This window comes from Bos mutus, chromosome 10, assembly GCF_027580195.1.
Source record: "Bos mutus isolate GX-2022 chromosome 10, NWIPB_WYAK_1.1, whole genome shotgun sequence".
Taxonomy (NCBI): domain Eukaryota; kingdom Metazoa; phylum Chordata; class Mammalia; order Artiodactyla; family Bovidae; genus Bos; species Bos mutus.
The window spans coordinates 47,627,762-47,648,718 of record NC_091626.1 but is presented as its reverse complement, the minus strand read 5'-3'; the positions used below and the strand labels follow the sequence as shown (position 1 = coordinate 47,648,718).

The 20,957-nt window shown below is 34.1% G+C and overlaps 1 protein-coding gene across 2 annotated transcripts in view; it reads left to right on the top strand.

Annotated features, from left to right (window-relative positions):
• COPS2 (COP9 signalosome subunit 2) overlaps positions 1-20,340 on the top strand; it is a 32,420-nt gene extending 12,080 nt beyond the window's left edge. Inside the window, exons 2-13 of one of the 2 annotated variants that reach the window (XM_005892151.2) lie at positions 4,299-4,412; positions 5,044-5,121; positions 6,210-6,335; positions 8,389-8,478; positions 8,598-8,675; positions 10,661-10,835; positions 12,562-12,740; positions 12,855-12,907; positions 15,245-15,342; positions 16,527-16,609; positions 17,092-17,150; positions 18,029-20,340. In XM_005892151.2, coding sequence (XP_005892213.1) covers positions 4,299-4,412; positions 5,044-5,121; positions 6,210-6,335; positions 8,389-8,478; positions 8,598-8,675; positions 10,661-10,835; positions 12,562-12,740; positions 12,855-12,907; positions 15,245-15,342; positions 16,527-16,609; positions 17,092-17,150; positions 18,029-18,173 — 1,278 coding nt within the window. In that variant the 3' untranslated portion in view covers positions 18,174-20,340. Of the gene's footprint in view, positions 1-4,298; positions 4,413-5,043; positions 5,122-6,209; positions 6,336-8,367; positions 8,479-8,597; positions 8,676-10,660; positions 10,836-12,561; positions 12,741-12,854; positions 12,908-15,244; positions 15,343-16,526; positions 16,610-17,091; positions 17,151-18,028 lie in introns of both variants that reach the window. The other variant, XM_005892150.3, reaches the window with a different exon arrangement.
• The last annotated feature ends 617 nt before the right edge of the window (positions 20,341-20,957 follow it).

Below are 20,957 nucleotides of genomic sequence, written 5' to 3'. Positions count from 1 at the left end.
TGCCCCACAGGCATGGCTTAGTTTCATTGAGTTAGACAAGGCTGTGGTCCTAGTGTGATTAGATTGACTAATTTTCTGTGAGTATGGTTTCAGTGTGTTTGCCCTCTGATGCCCTCTTGCAACCCCTACCATCTTACTTGGATTTCTCTTGCCTTGGGCGTGGGGTATCTCTTCACGGCTGCTCCAGCAAAGTGCAGCCTTTGCTCCTTACCTTGGACGAGGGGTATCTCCTCACCGCCGCCCTTCCTGACCTTCAATGTGGGATAGCTCCTCTAGGCCCTCCTGTGCCCACGCAGCCACTGCTCGTTGGATGTGGTGTTGGTCCTCCCAGCCACCGCCCCTGGCATTGGGCGTGGGGTTGCTCCTCCTGCCCGCCGCCCCTGGCCTCGGGCTTGGGGCGTGGGGTATCTGCTCCAGGCCGCCGGCCGCCGCCCCTGACCTCGGACGCCGGGTAATAGACATAAATAATATATAATAGATACTCTATAGAACAGAATTATTCTAAAGACTTCTCAAAATATCTTCAGTTTAAAAATCATGCCAGTGTGGTAACTAGTTTGCTGTAGTTCAGTTCGTATTGAGGTATGTGATTTACTGAGCTGCAAATGACAGGTTAGTGGTGTCACGGAGGCTGCAACATGGTGTTGCAGATCATAACCTAATTATAAGAAGGAAATTAGTAACATATCAGTTGTGCCAATTCTCATGTATTTATCCATTCCAGCAGCAACACTTAAGAAATGAATTGCAGTTGTGCAAAAAATAGTATACATTTCACTTCTCAATCCATATAATGTGAAAAACTGAAAGAACGTATTCACAAAATGTTGAAGGCTGATTAAGTCTTATCTCAATCGTAGTGATTCAGAGGAGTTTGTATAGAGTTTAGAAATAGCATTAATCTGGAGCCAGTCGGTGCCAGAAGTTGCAGGTAGTCAGTCTTAAACTACAGGAGGCCTTCAGACTTGGTAGGAAATGTAAAGATTCCTTTCTTCAACAGTGTTATAATCAGTTCAGTAGTTGAAGTTAACTTTCTGGCAACTCCATGTCCTACTCACGTTTACCTCTCAGCTTTCTGCTTAGCTCTTAGGTCCTGGGCCATTTTTATTTTTTCCCCTAATCTGTTGGCTAAGAGTGCATTCTGAAGATTTAGGTTGCGGAAAAGTGATTCTCTGGTTCTAGCTATTCCTGTGTATTATTGAACAGTTACTAGAGAAGAACTGATTTCCAAAGGTGTAGAGTATGTGAGTAGGTTTTTTAGCTAGGATTATTTACTCCATATCTTCCCTGAGGAGGTAGATGATGCTTAAGCTGTAATGACATGCAGTGGTTAACGAGGTGAAGAGAGGTAGAAAGAAAAAGAAATGGCACGTTCAAGGTAGAATCAATAAGGACTTTTTATGTTCCAGCAGTGTGACTGTTTCTAGCTGTTCAGTACTTCGTGTTACAGTTTTGTGTCTGCTCTTCCTCTTTTCCCCTTTCTCTTTTTTGTCTGGCATGCAAACTCCCATTTAGCTTTCAAAGCCTGGCTCAGAAGCCATCACTATCACAACATGATTTGATGTGTCCACTTGGCTTGTTCATTATTTATTAATTTCTTTTTTAATCAATTTTATTATAGCCAAACCTGAATTCAGAGTGAAGAAGTGAATGAATGACTATGAACTTTACTCATTACTCAGAATTTGACCTTATCTGTAAGACAAGTGTTCCAAAGAATTTAATATGTGGAGCAAAACTCAATTACTGATCTTAAATTTGTGAGACTGAGTGCCAGTGCTTCCCAGAAAGTATCCTTACATGAGGAAATAATTACCCTCCAGAGGGCGCACATTACAAAGCCATGGTGGTCAAATAAAACTGATTGTATGCTAACATCAAACATCTCCTTCCATCTGCTGGTCATAGGAAAAATTCATCTTGTGTTTACATATTTTTGAGCTTTCTAACACTTCACTCTTATATCTTTTTTCTTTCATATGCCTTTATGAGACAATACAGAATTTTTCATAAATTGTGCCCCCAAAATTTAACTGTATTTGGATTTAGAAATAACTATAATACTATTCTTATCTTTTTTGTGTTTGCTTTCAGGCACAATTCTGAATTTCACATAAACTTACCCTTTGTAATGACTTATAGCTGAAGGAAATCTTCTCTCTTCCTAAAATAATAGTTTTATTACACTAATTTATGTATATTTTATAATCCTCGTCACTAAGTTGAATATCCTGAAAATACTTTAAACTCTTATTTCTACTTCTCCACAAAATGGTGTTACTTCAATTTTTCTTTCTGCTTTATTGTTTCATAACTAGGAACTGAATTTATGTAATGAAAAGCCATATAAAACTATATAATATAAATTAATTTTGTTTTACTTATTTTGATGTTACAAGACTAGCTAAAGTATAGTAATATAACTAAACAACTATTGAGTAATGTGAAGTACACATAAAGCAAATATTTTTATTAACATATAGCTTTACTTAGCAATAGATTACTCTGCTTTATATAGCTCACCATCCTAGGTAGTTAGGCTGTGTTAGAATAATAAAATTTAGACTTGGGGAATAGCAAAAACTAAATTATGAAACTAAAGGTAAAATAACTAACATTTAATAATAAGTAATACTACTAATAATTAGTATTTACAATTTGCTTTTGTGTTGATTCTGTATCTTTCAGTACAAACCTATTTCTGAATCTGTGTAACCATCCCTTACTTGGAGAAAATGGCTTGGTGTCACTCATTCCAGGGAACCCTTTGCTGATGTCTTTGTATCAGTTCAGTTCAATTACTCAGTTGTGTTCGAATTTTTGAGACCCCATGGACTGTAGCATGCCAGGCCTCCCTGTCCATCACCAACTCTGGAGTTTACTCAAACTCATGTCCATTGAGTTGGTGAGGCCATCCAACCACCTCATCCTCTGTCATCCCCTTCTCTTCCCACCTTCAGTCTTTCCCAGCATCAAGGTCTTTTCCAGTGAGTCAGCTCTTTGCATGAGGTGGCCAAAGTATTGGAGTTTCAGCTTCAACATCAGTCCTTCCAATGAATATTCAAGACTGGTTTCCTTTAAGATGGACTAGTTGGATCTCCTTGCAGTCCACAGGACTCTAAGAGTCTTCTCCAGCACCACAGTTCAAAAGCATCAATTCTCCGGCACTCAGCTTTCTTTATAGTCCAACTCTCACATCCGTACATGAGACTACTGGAAAAACCATAGCTTTGACTAGACGGACCTTTGTTGGGAAAGTAATGTCTCTGCTTTTTAATATGCTGTCTAGGTTGGTCATAACTTTTCTTCCAAGGAGCAAACGTCTTTTACTTTCATGGCTGCAGTTACCATCTACAGTGATTTTGGGGTCGAAGAAAATGAAGTCTGTCACTGTTTCCTCTGTTCCCCATATATTTCCCATGAAGTGATGGGACCAGATGCCATGATCATAGTCTTTGTATAGGCTCAGTGTTTTCTAATACTTTGCTTTCAGTCAGAACATGTTTTCTGTTTATGTCTTTCAGCCACAAATTTAATGCCTTTTCCACCTTCCCTAAGTACTTTTCACACACCTTAGCCATAACTTTTGCAACAGCAGAACTAGCACAAATTTCTTTTTCCTTCAGTTTCACAGGTAGAAGATTTGTTATTACCATGGATCTTATCAACCTCAGCATACATTTTTTTCTTACTGAGGACTTTTACTTTTTCAATTAAAAGGTGCACATTAGGGCCTTTCTTTGGCATATCTGAATTTCTAGCATCACTGTTTTTGAACTTTGGAGCCATTATTAAGTACAATAAGGGTAACTTGAACACAAGCACTGTGATACCACAATAGTGGATCTGATAACTGAGCCTGCTGTTTAGTGACTCACAGGTGGGATATGCCGGACAAAGGGATGATTCGCATTCGAGGTGGGATGGAGGGGGTGGAGAGGAGATTTCATTGAGATTTGTTCATGCTACTCAGAATGACTTGCAGTTTAAAACTTTTTGATTGATTATTTCTGGAATTTCCCAGTTTCCAGACCTCAACTGATACTCAACTGAAATCACAGAAAATGAAACCGTGGGTAAGGGGGACTACTGTATTCTGCTAACCACTTGATTTTGGCTTTTCCCCTTGTTACTTCAATAATGGTTAATTTCAGTGGAATTTCTACCATATATTTAAATTGTGGTTTTTTTCCTTATAAATATGTAGTTTTTCTCTTAACAGTATTCACATTTTAGCAGTGTGTGGGTTTCTTTTCTTTTTTGTTTCTCTCATTTTAATATCTCTTTCTAACACACAGGAATACTCTGAAGATAGTAACTCTGAGCCAAATGTGGATTTGGAAAATCAGTACTATAATTCCAAAGCATTAAAAGAAGATGACCCAAAAGCAGCATTAAGCAGTTTCCAAAAGGTTCATATTTTTTCTTGTTGATTCTGTGTTTTGTGTTTTTCTAAATAATGTCTTAAGTAAATTGTAAATGATTTTATCTCAGAAGTATGTTTGGATATTTAGTGATAATCCTGTAAAAGAAGTTTGCATTATGCAATATAAGCAAATATTTCAAAAGGGCTATCCTTTTGTTTTTTCCAATCAAGTTATCTATAGAACAGGACCATTGTCCCGAAAAGCTTGTACAGTTCTGGCAGAAAGAGAATCAGTGAATGTGCTGGTCAGTAGTTATCCCTGCGATCGTGGTCCTTCACATAGATGTGGTTTCATTATAAAATATGTGATTTCTTTCCTACTGGTAAACTTTTGGGTTATTCTTAACCAGTGAAGTAACAGGTACTTCTGGGACTGTATAATAATCAAGAAGTAGTTCTTATTTAATCTTTTGATGAAGAAACTTCAAAATAAGCTCACTTGTCCTTTCATAAGCATTTAAGACTGGTTTCTTAAACCTTTTAAAAATGGCTTTGAAAAATAGAGTTTTTAGGGCACTTGTTTTTCATGCATATGATGTAAAATTAATTTACAACTTAAATATTGGGTGTTACTAGAAAATAACAATATTAAATTATACTGAATTCTTTTTTTATAGGTTTTGGAACTTGAAGGTGAAAAAGGAGAATGGGGATTTAAAGCACTGAAACAAATGATTAAGATTAACTTCAAGTTGGTAAGATTTGTTTTGAGAGGAATTAAACTGATAATGAAATTCTTTACTTAAAAACCTCATGGCAACAAAATGTCATACCTGCTTTCCTGAAATAATTCTGTTGATATGTTTACATATTTAGCCTAATTTTCATTTGTGACTATAGTTATACTAAGTTTTAAAAATTCTACATGGGGTTCCTTCCTGGTGGTCCAGTGGTTAAGACTTGTACTTCCAATGCAGGGACTGCAAATTCAATGGGGGAAATAATATCCCCATGCCTCGCAGCCCAAAAACCAAACAAACAAACAGAAGCAATGTTGTAACAAATTCAATAAAGACTTTAAAATGGTCCACATCAACAAAATCTTTTAAGAATTCTGCATAGTATATAAGATTTTCTATAACTTATATGCTCTGAGGAATGATAGACCCTCTGCCAAAATATTTAATGCTGGAAATTTTACTAATAGTCCTTCATTTCCTCAGGTCTTTCATGTTTCCTGGAGTAACTACAGTTATGCAAATAGTCCTGCAAAGAATAGCAGCAGTAGCTACATCCACTATTTAGTAGGGCCTTGGGTGGGAGTATTTTCCCCCTTTTAGAAGTGGGGAGGACTTTTCTTGAGAGTGGGATGAGTACCTGGGCTTGAAGGAATTTTTTTTCCTTTCACATTTTACTATAAGAGCTTACCAATAATAGGGAGAGAAGAAATGCATAACTATGTTAGAGAGCTTCCTGATGAAGGAGTAAATTTTCAGGGAAGAATATTTTAAAAGTTGGTCTTATTTTTTTGGTCTATGAATATTTTAGTAGTTTTTATGATTTAAATAAATATGTTTATTGTGCAGTGAGGAACAATATCTGAAATTTGGAAAATCTATAAATTATACTTTTTCAAAGGCTAACATCATAAATTTAATTCATTTACTGAGTAGTAATTTCAAATTTAAGCTAAAATGTAGTGTTTCTGTCATATAGTTCCTCTATTATTGAAAAACTATTGTTTTTTAATTAGGTAATAATAGGTATTTCTATAATCTTAATCATATGTACATATCTCAGTAAGTAAATATGTACCTAGTAATGCATTTTTCTTCCCTCACAGACAAACTTTCCAGAAATGATGAACAGATATAAACAACTATTGACCTATATTCGGAGTGCTGTCACAAGAAATTATTCTGAAAAATCCATTAATTCTATTCTTGATTATATCTCTACTTCTAAGCAGGTTAGAGTCTGTTTTTGCTTCTTGGTATTTATCAGTATGTTTAAACTTAAGAGCTTTGTTTTTTGTTTTTAAGGCCTAGAAGTTCTATTTAAGCAGTTATGCTAGTTTTAATTTTAGTATGCTGTTTTCATGGTTACAGGATAGTATATAGTATTAAAAGGGAATAACCCAAGCTTTATCTCTTCAAATAATATCTTCAGATACTGACATAATCTGCACACAGGTTTTACAGGCTTATAGTAGACTCCCATGCAGTTTCTAATAAACATCATCAGCACTTCAGCTAGCCTTCTTGAACAGTTAATAACCTATCAGTGAGTCATAGGTTCTTTGTGTAGATCTGATTAGACGGAGATCCTTGGGAGGAGAATCTATATTCATTGCAATTAGTAGTTGGCATAACTCATTAGGTAATCAATAAATGCTTCTACAAAGGATAGGTGGATGATGAAAGAAAGGGCTAATGATGATACTACAGTGGACATGAGAAATGATAGTGCTTTCATTATTTTAGTTTTTGATTATTAAGAAAAGCAATGATGATTTTAGTTTATTGCTAAAATAATTTCAATTGGATTATTTGTTCATATTCTTCTAAGCAACATAGTCCTAAGTTTCAGCTTTACTATGCCATGATATTTGAGCACAAGAAGTATTTTCTGTATCACTTAGCATTTCTCAGAACATTTGATACTTTTCATACTCAAAAAATGTTCACCTCAGAACTAGTCTTTCATTCTGTCTTTTCTACGAAATGTCATTTTTATTTCTTGAAGTTTATCATTTTTATATCTAAAATATATGTAATGGAAATAGAGGAAGATAAAATTATGTTTAGAACATTAACACTTCATGGCACTAATTCAGGGCTTCCCAATATATTGGGGCTTTTCTTAAGTGGAAAAATGTTTCCTGAGTTTTACAAACACGTCACATCATAATATTTTTTGTATGTTATTTTTAAATATTATGTCAGATGGTGGGGGGCAGAACTAAGTAATTTTCAGCAAGATTGTGTGTTGCTTCATGCTGTTATATGTAAGCTTTTTGTCTTTTGAAAGTAAGTATAGATATTAGTTGTGCAGCACTTACTGACTGTGCAATCGACAGTCATGAATAAATAGGCAGCCTTTACTGAAAGTATCAGACTCACCTGTTGCCATGCCCTCTTACCCCCTGATCCTGTTAAATATGTGGAGAATCAGGTATTCACACAAAGGTAGAGCCAGAAGTGGGAGGAGGGGACAGAGGAGCTTATCATAATGCAAAACAAATGGCAATTTCCATTAAAAAAGTCATATTCAGACAGTGAACTGATGGTGTTAGACAAAGCTAAAATTGTGCTTAACTTTTCCCTCCCCTCAACTCCAGCAGTTTATCAGTAACTTAAAAATTTGTAGTCCAGTTAATTGATTAGTCACATTTATAGAAGAATTTTGAGGAAAGAGGCTTATCGTTTGCTTCTTTAGCAGCTTACTTAGTGTTTGCCACATGCTTCTGCTGCTTCTGCCAAGTCGACTCTGTGCAACCCCGTAGACGGCAGCCCACCATGCTCCCCCGTCCCTGGGATTCTCCAGGCAAGAGTACTGGAGTAGGGTGCCATTGCCTTCTCCAGTTTGCCACATAGTAGTTCCCAAATAAGAGTTGAGTGCATAAGATACATCCATTCATAATAAACAATGGAGTCTCAGAGTTGGACACTACTGAGCAACTGAGCACGCACACAATTCTTGTGCTTGCCATTTCCTTTGCTAACATAAAATGAGTTATTAGATTTGAAAGGACAAACCTATACTATTAGAGCATTAGACATTTTCTGGGTTTTATTTTAAATGTATAAAAACACATGTTGGCACTTTTTGTAAATTTGGTCTGTACTTTTGCTAAGGTTTTGTTAATTTTGTGGACTGTCACAGACATTCAGTTAAGATACAGCTAGTGTATCTTATGTATATTAAAGTTCAAAGATGCACTTTTGGTTTGCTCAAATTAACTTTATTAACAGGTACAAATTTGCTGTTTACAATTATAGAATTCTGATTTTTTATGTCAGATGGATTTACTGCAGGAATTCTATGAAACAACACTGGAAGCTTTGAAAGATGCTAAGAATGACAGACTGTGGTTTAAGACAAACACAAAGGTAACAGTAATAATCACTTTTTTTTCTTTTGAAGAGTGGGTGGGCATCCTTGATAAACTCTAAAGATATACCTTCTCCTGTTGAAATCTTTTAATTCTAATAAGTTTATTTTTTTACAGCTGGGGAAATTATATTTAGAACGAGAGGAATATGGAAAACTTCAAAAAATTTTACGCCAGTTACATCAGTCCTGCCAGGTAGCTTTTCTTTTATTTTTTTTGTACTATTTCTTGATAAGAAAAAATTATATTGGAAACATTGCTTAGGGATATTTTCAAGCATCATCGCAAAAATAAAATTTGGAAAATAAGTTACCAGAAAGCTAATTTTTTCTGACTATTACATTACTTCCTCTGTTAATCATAATTTCAGTCCTTATTTTTGAAGAATGAGGCATAAGTATCAATAAACAGACCAGTCATTAAGAATAATAAGCATTTCATATTTAGTTATACACCCTATGAAAATCAGAAAGGATGTTGTAGACATACATTTTAAAGATATTTTATACTCTTAGTTTTCGTGTATGAATCCTCTGTAACAACACTGTCCTGTAGAACTTCATGTGATGTTAGAAGCATTCTATCTGTGCTTTCCAATATGGTTGCATCAGCTACATGTCATCAAGCGCCTAACTGTGACTAGGGAGATGGAGGTACTGGGTTTTTCATTTAAATTATAAACTTGTGTAGCCATAGTACACCTCTGTAACTTTTAAGTGTGAGCTGTAATTTTGTATTTCGTTTTTTGTCTTGATCAATAAATTACTTGATATTAGTTCAAATATTAAATAGAAATGCTGTTTTAAATATGTTTATGCTCTTTCAGTGCCATGTACTTTTTTATCAAGATCATGTTGCAGGTTGATTTTAATGATTTAAATGTATAAAAACATGTAAACTTTTATCAACTAGCTTTAAAAATGCACATATACAGATCCATATCCAATAGAGAATCTTTTGAACATTATTGTTTTTCATACTATGTACTATTATTTATATATTTTATTTCTGTGAATGAGGAAAAGGTTGATCAGAAAAGTGTTCTAAATCATCTTCACATATTTTCATTTAATAATGTTACCTTTTTTGGTTTTTATAAAAAACATGAAAATGTTTTCATAATAGTTTGGGTTTATAAGGCAAATCAGTCAGTTATGGATTGTTTTTTATCTACACATTCTTAAGGAGGGCTTAGTCTGATGCATAAACAGCTGTGTATTCAGTTCCACGTGAAATGAAAATCGTAGAGAAGGCATTTCTAACTGAAAGTCTTTCAGTATATACATAAGGAATATGAAATCTGGAGAAGTTTTTGCTTGGTTTATTTTGTAACATAAGGGAAATACTATCTGGATTGTAAATTACATTAAAGCATAGGAGAAATGCATGATAATCTGAACATACAGATTGTCTTACATATCATATTTCTTAGTCTGGTTGTGTTTTGTTAGTGGATAACTAAAGGAAAGTTTAAAGTTAGAAGACCCAATAAATAATATTTGGCTTTGTGTATGTCAGTGCTTGATATTTATGATTATCTGTCAACCATATTCTGTTTTTCACAGCTTGTGTTTGTGGGCTGTTGATCATCTTTCAAAGACAAACTCACCTTTGTCACCACCTTTGTTATTCCTTTGACATCCCCCAAGAGAATTAATCTTCTCTTCCATCCTTGGAACTTCATTGATGCTTCAGCTAGAATTATTATCATTTATATTATAACTTATCTGGTGGCATATTGGTCTTCTATATTGTGAACTTTTTGAGACCAGGACATTGGCTTATTTAACTTCGTATTTCCCCCAAGGTAGACTGACCACCTGGCACTAGGAAGGCACTTGATTGAAGGCACAAAGTGCTTTGATTGAATCAGTGCATCTAAAGTGGTTGTGAAGATTTGGGGAAGACTACAAATAATCTCCTGGATAAAGCAAAACATTGCAACTTTGGTACATTAAAAAAACCCTCCTTATCAAATAACTGTAAAGTACAAAGGCCATGTGGGTTCCTTTTTGGCCATTGAAGGTCATATTCTTAGTAATCTAGGTGCCAGTTGAAATTTGTAATTCATTTTCCCACAGAATTAGTATCATAAATGTAAGGTTCTCAGGCTAGCTCAAAAACCACTCTGTTGACTCTGAATTCTGTCTTGACTGGATTTTCATTATTTGTTTTCCTAGACTGATGATGGAGAAGATGACCTGAAAAAAGGCACACAGTTATTAGAAATATATGCTTTGGAAATTCAAATGTACACGGCACAGAAAAATAACAAAAAACTTAAAGCACTCTATGAACAGTCACTTCACATCAAGTCTGCCATCCCTCATCCATTGATCATGGGAGTTATCAGAGGCAAGTTTGGTTTGCAAAGGTTGGGCAGTGCTATGGGAAGATAATCAAGATGTCCTTGGATTATGACTGATTAACTCTGAAGGTTGTTTCTATTTTAGTGAAAATAAATGGCAAAGTAGTAAAGTCAAATGAAATGATCTAGTCTTAGTAAGGAATTAGGATGAATTTTTGTCTTTTTGAAATTTATATCAGTAAATTACTAATTGAAAATTCACCATCAGAAGTTCTGTTCTTGAATTGTATATAAAATTACCTTCTGTTTTAGTGATTTTTTTACTGAAATATTATTGATTTACAATGTGTTAATTTCTGCTGTATAGCAAGTGACTCAGTTATACATATATATACATATTTTTTATAGTCTTTTCCATTATGGTTTATCACAGGATATTGTTTATAGTTACCTGTGCTATACGATAGAACCTTGTTGTTTATCTATTCTGTATGTAATAGTATGCATCTATTAATCCCAGACTCCCTCCCCCCTACTCCTTCTTGGCAACCACATGTCTGTTCTCTATGTCAGTGAGTCTGTTTTGTAGATAGGTTCATTTGTGGCTTTATTTTATATAAGTGATATCATACGGTATTTGTCTTTCTGGCTTACTTTGCTTAGTATGATAAACTCTAGTTGCATCCATGTTGCAGCGAATGGCATTATTTTGTTCTTTTTTTATGGCTAATATTCCATTGTATGTATGTATCACATCTTCTTTATACATTCATCTGTCAGTGTACATTTAGGTTGTTTCCATGTCTTGGCTATTGTGAATAGTGCTGCTGTAAACATAGGGGTCATGTATCTTTTTGAATTATAGTTTTGCCTAGATACATGCCCAGGAGTGGTATTGCTGGATCATATATAGTAATTCTATTTTCAGTTTTCTGAGGAACCTCCATACTATTCTCCATAGTGACTATACCAACTTAAATTAGTTGTAATAACTTACATTACATTAAAATAACTTATATTATTTTTACGACTAAAACAGTGTAGGAGGGTTCTCTTTTCTCCACACCTTCTACAGTATTTGTTATTTGTAGACTTTTTAATGATGGCCATTCTGACCGGTATGAGTTTGGTACTTCATTGTAGTTTTGTTTCAAAAATTTCTTATTACTCTTATTGATCTTTATTTATGATTTTTGGTTTCTCTGGGTCTTTGTTGCTGTTCACATGCTTTCTCTAGTTGCAGCAAGTCTGGGGCTACTATTCATTGTGGTGCGTGGGCTTCTCCTGCTGCAGAGCACAGGCTCTAAGCACACGGGCTTACGTAGCTGTAGCACGTGGGCTCGATAGTTGGAGCTCACAGGCTCTAGAGCTCAGGCTCTGTAGTTGTGGTAGCATGGGTTTAGTTTCTCTGCAGCATGTGGAATCTTCCCAGACCAGGGATCATACCCGTGTCCCCTGCATTGGCAGGCAGATTCCTACCCACTTGGAGCACCAGGGAAGTCCACCTCATTGTAATTTTGATAAAATTACTTTCTATTTCAACTGAGAATAAAGATTTGCAAATGCTTGTTTGGCTGATGTTTAATGAAGAGCTTGGTTTTTAGAATTCAGTATGTGCCCTTTGTCCACTTCAGGAGCTAGGACTCTTCAGGTTATAGAATTAAAAGACTAGAAGCTACTGAAATAGTTTTCATTTGATTTTTATGAAGTGGTCAATCTTCTATTATTATAGAACTGAAAATGTCCTCTTTTCTCCTGTTTTATTCTTTACAGAATGTGGTGGTAAAATGCACTTGAGAGAAGGTGAATTTGAAAAGGCACACACTGATTTTTTTGAAGCCTTTAAGAATTACGATGAATCAGGAAGTCCAAGACGAACCACTTGCTTAAAATATTTAGTCTTAGCAAATATGCTAATGAAATCGGGAATAAATCCATTTGACTCACAGGAGGTATGTTTGTGCTCTAATTGTTCATTTCTGTCAGCTGTCTCTTGTGAAAATAAATGTTATTCTTTCTTTGTACATGTACATAGTTAATTGTTTTGTTTTTTTTTCTCTAACCAGGCCAAACCTTACAAAAACGATCCAGAAATTCTAGCAATGACGAATTTAGTAAGGTAAGATTTAATATTTCAGTCAAGGTAAATTACCTTAAAGCAGTGAATAAAGAAGAGAGCAGAGAGAATTTTACAGAATTCAGTTAATACTCAACGTATTATTTTGACTTGAAGTATACGAAAGTTTGTAAAATTTTTGAAGTCATTGATTATACTGTTTCTATTAGTCACAAGATTTTGTAAGTATTTACTGCTTTTTTTTCTCATTATCTTTGTGTGTGTATACACATACTGTTTCTCAGTAGAAAGCTATAGAGGTTTTAAAACAATTTCACAGTGTTACAGTTTCTACGTGCCTTAATCCAAAATGAAATTATGAATTGGTCTACGTAAGTCAAGAATTTGCAGTGAGACAGTTTGTTTACTTTATATTTGCTTAATTGACAAGATAAAAAAATCACTTTTTGCCTCAGCTAATTTCCTAATGTAAGGAGCAGCAGAAGGGTCATACTGGTAGGAAACCTAAGGATTTATTGTTGCCTTCTGTGGAGAAAGATATGACTAATGATGGCTAATACTGAAAAACCTGCCATCAAAGAAAAAAAGAAAAACCAAGCAAAAGCCTAGAAAAGAAGACGTTTTTGTAAAAGAAATCAATGAGCAAGAAAAATGTTTCTTTGGACCAGGAATAAATGTAGCCTATGATTTATTGTGCTTTCTTTGTAGAAAACTAGGAAAGAGACTTACTGGGTTTCAAGTCCATTGTTCTAGACTATACAGCTTAGTTCACTAAGACAGGAAGAGTGTAGTTAGGGGTATGAGGCAGGGTTGAGTTTTTTTGTTTGTTTTCAGATATATATAGGTAATTTAGATGACCAGACATTCTCTTAATAGTCTTTTTTTTTTTTTTTTTAATTAAGAAAGTACTGTTGGGTGATAAATTACAAGTCACCTAAATGTAAATTTTATATACTTATAGCCTATTTCATTATATTGTTTAAGCTCAAAAGACAATTTCTTTGTCTTTATTTCAAACAGTTTATTCTATTTACATTTGGCCACATTAAGAGATTATTTGGTTAGAGATTAATTTCATAATACTTCAAAAAAAACTAGGTTAAATTTCTAAGTGACAAGTTTAACTTGAAAACTCTTAAAGAAATATTGCAGGAAAGTATATCCCTGGACATTAGTATTTTGTTCAGATTAAATTGGTTAATGCATTAAATGGATTAAAGTACTGATTTGTCAGACCTTATCTCAGTTTACTCCAGAGAAGCCTTTGTATTGGAACTCTAAAACTTATTTTAATAATAAATTTTAAAAGAAGTAGCCCGTGGTGTCCCATGTTTTGTATAAGGTTCTTTTTTAAGCCACTTAAACAGTGGAAGAATGTGTCTTTGTTAAAATATCTGTGTGTGCAAGTGTTTTCACTATTTGAATATATCCTCCTGTAGTATATTACAGTAATATATTTGGGGTAGGTAAGAAAAGTAATGCTTCCTAATTTTATCTTCCTAGTCAGTTGCCAGCAGACTAGAGGAAAATAATTCCTGTTGAAGCAGTTGAATCACCTGCCCCTAACATGAAGTTACATTGCGACCCAACAGATGGAAGCACAGCAGAGGGCTTGCAGAGTGGCTGATGATATGTGTTACATACAAAGCAGACAATGGTGCCATTTCCAGAAGGTTGGCTTCTTCCTTCTCAGCACCTTTAGCAGTCCCCATAGTGCCTCAGAGAGTAGGTAGTAGATACCTCAGACAATCATGAACATAAATCAGCCTTTGACCTTCTGCAGCAGTGTCCATCACTCTCTGCTTTGTGTGTGTATCCCATTTGCCACTAGTTATCTGCCACCAGTATTTCTGCTGTATAGTTCACTGGAATTTTAAGGCTAAAGAGAGTTGAGAATCAAATGTTCCCTTTAAGAAGTTTTGGCAGTTGCTGGTACCTTGCTAGAAGATAAAAATTAAGGAAGCTGAATTTATGAGTAAACTTCAGAGAGGATATACTGTCTTATATTCAGACTCCTCCATTCAGTAGTATACATGAAACCTGGTTTCTTGGAGATTAAATGCACAATTTAACTTAAAAGCATCAAGCATTAAACAGTTACTAAATATTTGTCAGTTCTTAACAATGCTAAGACTGAGGTTTTAATTAGCTGTGTATAACATATAACCCCACATAATTTGTCTTTCTTTTATAAAACTAAATGCATTTAAAGAAAATTCGTTTTCAGAAGGATCTGTGTGTGTTTAATTCTAATTTCCATGACAGAAACTGTAATTTAGATTTTTCATATAAAAATTGAGAAACAGGCTCTTTGGATTATCTGATTTAATATATGACTTCTTCATGTTTGACAAAATTTATGCTTTTCTTTTTTGTTAGTGCCTATCAGAATAATGACATCACTGAATTTGAAAAGATTCTAAAAACAAATCACAGCAACATCATGGATGATCCTTTCATAAGAGAACACATTGAAGGTATATGTCTTCTTCTGACTGAATTCTGTTACTTTCTTTGCTACTATCAGACAATACTTAATGGACCTACATGGAATTAAGGCATTTTTCTTCTGTTTATTGCAAAATACAGACTTGTTTCTAAATGCTGTCATAGAATAAAATATTCCTTAAAATTATAAAACTGTTTTAAAGACGTCAGTAGGTAATTTCATGTTATTGATGTAATTAAATTCTACATGATGTCCATTTCATTTAAAAGGAGGCTGTCACTTTTGCCTTCTGATTTAGATATTATTGCATGTTTCTTACTGACGCTTAGGTTCAAAGTAAATTTTTAGGATTTATTTTTGACAGCAGAAGCTTTGAAACAGCCTGCTATAGATAATGCTAAGATGCACTAATTTTGAAAAGGTATGTAACAACAAATGTATGAGATTTTTAATAAGTTCTAATTAACAAAGATAAAAATTGTCTCTTTGTTCTAGAGCCACTTATACCTCCAGTGTTCCTACCTGTTATGGAGCTATTTGAGGGTTTTTAATAACTGGAACAATTCATTCAAATGCTTAAATGCCAGATGCATTAAGAAAATCCAAAGAATACTTCAGAAGTAATATTCTTTTGTTCCTCACCTTCCTTTCTCTTTCACTCAACAGACAAAGTTCTTATTTGAACAGCGAATACTATATTTTGTGGGTATAAAAAAAATACAGAAGCCTTGTGCCTGAGCTCCTATTTTTTTTTTTTTTTGTAAAGGATACTGTAAATGAAGAACTGGGAAAAATTACAGAATTACTTTATAAAATGTAGTATTCTAGTTTATGAGAGAGCATAAAGTAAGGAACTTGACTAGTTGGTATAAATTAGAGCTTCTTGAAAGAGGAAATTACAGAGGAAATGATGAGCAGTGAAGTGTTAATTAAGAATGCAAGAGGATATTTCAAATAGTATTACAACATGAGCAAAATCAGAGAGATGGAAACAAGAAAAACTTATGTGAAAGAGAGCCTCTAATCCTGTGGTACATCTGTTGAACTCAAATGTTTTTAGATATAAATTGCTTATTCCCTCACTGGACAGAGAGACATGTTTTAAGAAGATAAATGATACAGTTAATTAATACAATTTAGATGTACATAGTGATTCATAAAGATACACAAACTAGTAAATATAAATGTATTATTTTAACTTTTGTCTTTCAGAGCTTTTGCGAAACATCAGAACACAAGTGCTTATAAAATTAATTAAGCCTTACACAAGAATACATATTCCTTTTATTTCTAAGGTACTTCTATTCCTTATAATTTATATTTATAAATGCAGTGTATATTTAAAAGAGTTATTCTTGGTAGCAATATTTTATAAAATATAGCATAACTCAAGGTTTTTCCTTTTAATGTGAATTTTTCTGTTTTCCTGATATAAATTGAGTTAAAAGAAATGAGAAATAAAGAGTCATTACATTTCATTTTAAAGATTCCTTCACCATCAGTAATATTGTAAGAGAGAAAGTAGTGGCTGAAATACATAACTGATGTATATTGTTAACCCCAGCCACAATAAAATTAAAGTAGGAATATACTTCTAAAGTTAACAGAGCAAAATTTTATCAGACCTGTGTTCTCAGTATTTTGAACAGATAATGAAATTTGTTTTAACTTTTCTCTTTTTTAAGTGATAGAAACGAATTTAAAATAATATTTATATAGAATCATAAAGTCCTCTAAAAAGTTAATTAGTAGAATTATAATGAGTCTTTTGTCTTAGGAGTTAAACATAGATGTAGCTGATGTGGAGAGCTTGCTGGTGCAGTGCATATTGGATAAGTAAGTACTTGACTATTTTTTTTTTCCGCAAAATGTTTAGGACATAAAGTTTGAATAATGATGGCAAAGGTAGCAGTTGAATTCTTAAGTTTTCATAAAAAGCACCCTTTGGCTGTAGTTTTCTATTGAAAGAGATACTTGTATGTGATGGCTTTTTATAAATGACTGATCATATTAAGCACATAATCTTTAAAAAGTTCTAAATGACTTTTCAAAAGATTTCTCATTCAGTGTATGACCCTATATGCCTGCCTGCTCAGTTGCTTCAGTTGTGTCCGACTCTTTGCGACCCTATGGACTGTAGCCCGCCAGGCTCCTCTGTCCATGGGATTCTCTAGGCAAGAATACTAGAGTGGGCTGCCATTTCCTTCTCCAGGGCATCTTCCCCACCCAGGGATTGAACCTGTGTCCCTATGTCTCATGTCTCCTGCATTGGTAGGAGGGTTCTTTATCACTGAGCTACCTGGGAAGCCCCTGACCCATCTATACAGCTAGATAATTATTTAATGAATAGTATTATTTCATTTTTGAAGTATAAGATATGATATCTGTTACTTTGGAAATGGTATCTTTCTTAAAGGCAAGAAATGTTATTTTTAAAGCTTCTCATGTTACATTTGCTCTTGATTAATTGGGTAAGTATATGTCTGTTGGTTCTTTCAGTGAAATTGATGAAAGGTAGCTGAAGTCTGGTTTCTGCCTAAAGTTTGAATAAGCTAATGAATGTTAATGCTGAATGCAACCATTTAATGTAGACTGCAGGGGGGGTTTTTTTGTTTTGTTTTTGCATTTATTGATATTGTGACTATTTTATAAAGTCCAAAAGATACGTTTAGTGAAAATGGTTTGTAGACATGTCATCTTTTATTTATTTCCAGCACTATACATGGCCGAATTGATCAAGTCAACCAGCTCCTTGAACTGGATCATCAGAAGAGGGGTGGTGCCCGATATACTGCACTAGATAAATGGACCAACCAACTAAATTCTCTCAACCAGGCTGTAGTCAGTAAACTGGCTTAACAGAGAACAGCTTTTACAGACATACTTAAGGCAACAGTGCAGAGATGTAACCCTTAAAAGAACTGGGAATGGCAAAACTACTGTCGGTTGATGTGTCCTGAAAATTATTGGAGTTATGGCAGAAGTGCTTTTTTTGATCAACTGGTTTGTGTTTTGCTGCTGCATTTATCCCAAGAAAAAAAAACAGCTTTAATCTCCAGAAGAAAACCAAAATGCCATGGGATTTATGCTGTATTGACATCTTGCCCTAAAACATACAACATCATAGTAATTTGTCGTGGGCAACATGACCAGAGAGAAGATTTTTGTCATGATTTTAAATACACTGACACGCTACTGTTGGTTAAATTTAAACATGTTTTACCTGCAGAAATTCTCTCACAAATAACCTGCAATAACTTGAAATGCATCCCCTTTTGAACACTTCCTTTTCTCATGTATAAATTAAAATGTTTGCTGCATTTTGCAAAATGTCAATTCTCCAAAAATGTGTCCGTATATTTCTGTACCTGCAGTGTAGTAAAGGTTTAGATGAAACCCCATAATTATAGTGGCATACTGTCACTTAGGTTTCAAGCAGCAAAATAAACAGTGCAGCTCAGAAATTGTAGTTTGGTTCTTGATGTGTTTTTATTACATGTGGGGTTTTTGTTTTGTTTTTTAGTACCTTAGAAATGTCAAATTATTTTTCTTCACTTAATAATTTTAAAAAGCCTGGAAGTAAATAAGTTGGTTATTTGCTTTCAAGTTTTTAAAAGTAGTCTTTATTGATAAGGAGAATTAGTTTCTAACAAAAAACTTGCATAGTACTTAACTTTGACAGTGATACTTTAAAGGAATAATTTTGTTTTTAAAGAATGATACTCCTTTTTAAAAGATTCTAACTCAGAATGTTCACTTTAAACAAATATGCCAGAATATAGACAGCTAAATGAATGTTACCCTGCATAGTGATCATGCTGGAAAATTATTTCCTAATTCCAGCAATCTACCATTGCTCAAAACCTCTTGGGTTTTACTCTTTGAGAATTGCATTCAGAGCTAATTTAAGTCACACACTGTTAACTTTATGATTACATAATTGTTAAAAAAGTATTATCCAACTTTTGTTCTGTGTGCTGTGCTGTGCTGTGCTCAGTCATGTCCAACTCTTTTACGACCCCATGGACTGCAACCCGCCAGGCTCCTCTGTCCATGGGATTCTCCAGGCAAGAGTACTGGAGTGGGTTGCCATTTCCTCCTCCAGAGGCTCTTCCTGGAGACCTAGGGATTGAACCCGTGACTCTTGCATCTCCTGTATTAGCAGGCAGATTCTTTACCACTAGCACTACCTGGGAAGCCCTGATTGTTCTATAGTTAACCATTATTTGGCACCAAATGTCTTACTGTTTCCAAAAATTAAATCTTTGAGGTAATAGTAGGAATATGCAACTGGCTTTGAAGGCGATCCCAAAAGAGTTTTAAAGATATTTTGAGCAGTGGTAGCATAGTTAGGAGAATGAACTGTGGCCTTTGAAGGTGATAACCTAAAAGGAGACACAGCTCATTTGAATGTATTGAGTTTTGGATGTATTTGTTTCATTTAAAAAAAAACAAAGTTCACATTATTTTATAGTGTCAAAGGAAGAACTAAGATTAAGATAATTTCTTTGGTTTTTCTATTGCTTGTTATTATGTAAAAAAGAAGTGAGTGGCAGTTAAGGAAGACTGTTAATAGCTAAAGAATGACAACCAAGAATTTTTGATCTTTAAATCAGATTTTATAAACAGTGGAAGGAGCATGGACTTAAAACAAGGCATGCTTATTCGATTTTGTCAAAATTTTACGAAAATATGTGATATATATTTATACTAAAACTATATAATCCTTAGACCTAGGAGAGCAATCAGTTAATGTCTTTAGCAGATTACAGCAGTATTAAATACAGGTGCAACTTGAAAATGTAGAAAACTGAAAGAAAATGAAAGACAATGTCTCTGGTAGGGAATAAAAAAGTTTAAGATATTATAAAACTATGTGTATTTTCTTCTCTTTTGCATAAATCATTTGTGGGAAATGTGCAAAGTTTTTTTTTTTTTTTTTAACAGGAGTGGTCATAATTAGGATTTATTTTTCAACATAATTTAGAAACTCTTGTTACCCAAATAAAAATGACAAGTTTCTGTACCTGTATTCAAATATGTATGCCTCTGATATAATTGGAAAAAAGACTTTGTTTATGTTTGAATTGATGGAATTAGAATTCATGGGATTTGAAATATGATTTAATCTTTAACCCTATCCTCCAAGTTGTAACAGGCCCAGTTCTCCTGTGGAATCTTTGCTGTGTGCAGTGGTGCATCTTCCAGCTTCTAGAGGGAAAGCATGCACTTGTTATTTTTGGGAAGTTAGGGTTAGTATCTAACACTATCCAAGGTTACAGCATAATCTTTCATTTATTGTAATTGTATGTATCACATAGGCTTTATTTAGTATTCCCTAAATATGGATTTGTTCTTTTTCTTTTAAGTCACTTGCCCTATTTGTTTTTAAACACAGGTTTTTGGTAAATCTTAACAGCCTAATTTAAAACTATTTGTTAAATTCCCCCCCACCCTTTGAAGATTTTCTGTGTTTTTGTGCATCAATTTTTTAGAGGTGAACTCTTAGAGATTGCTTATTAAAATATAACTAAATTTAAGAAAAGTAAAAATTGGCAAATTCTTAGTATTTAAGTTGCTCATTAAATCTGGCCCTCTTTTCTGAGAACTGAAATAACAAGTAGCTTACACTGTATTTCTTTT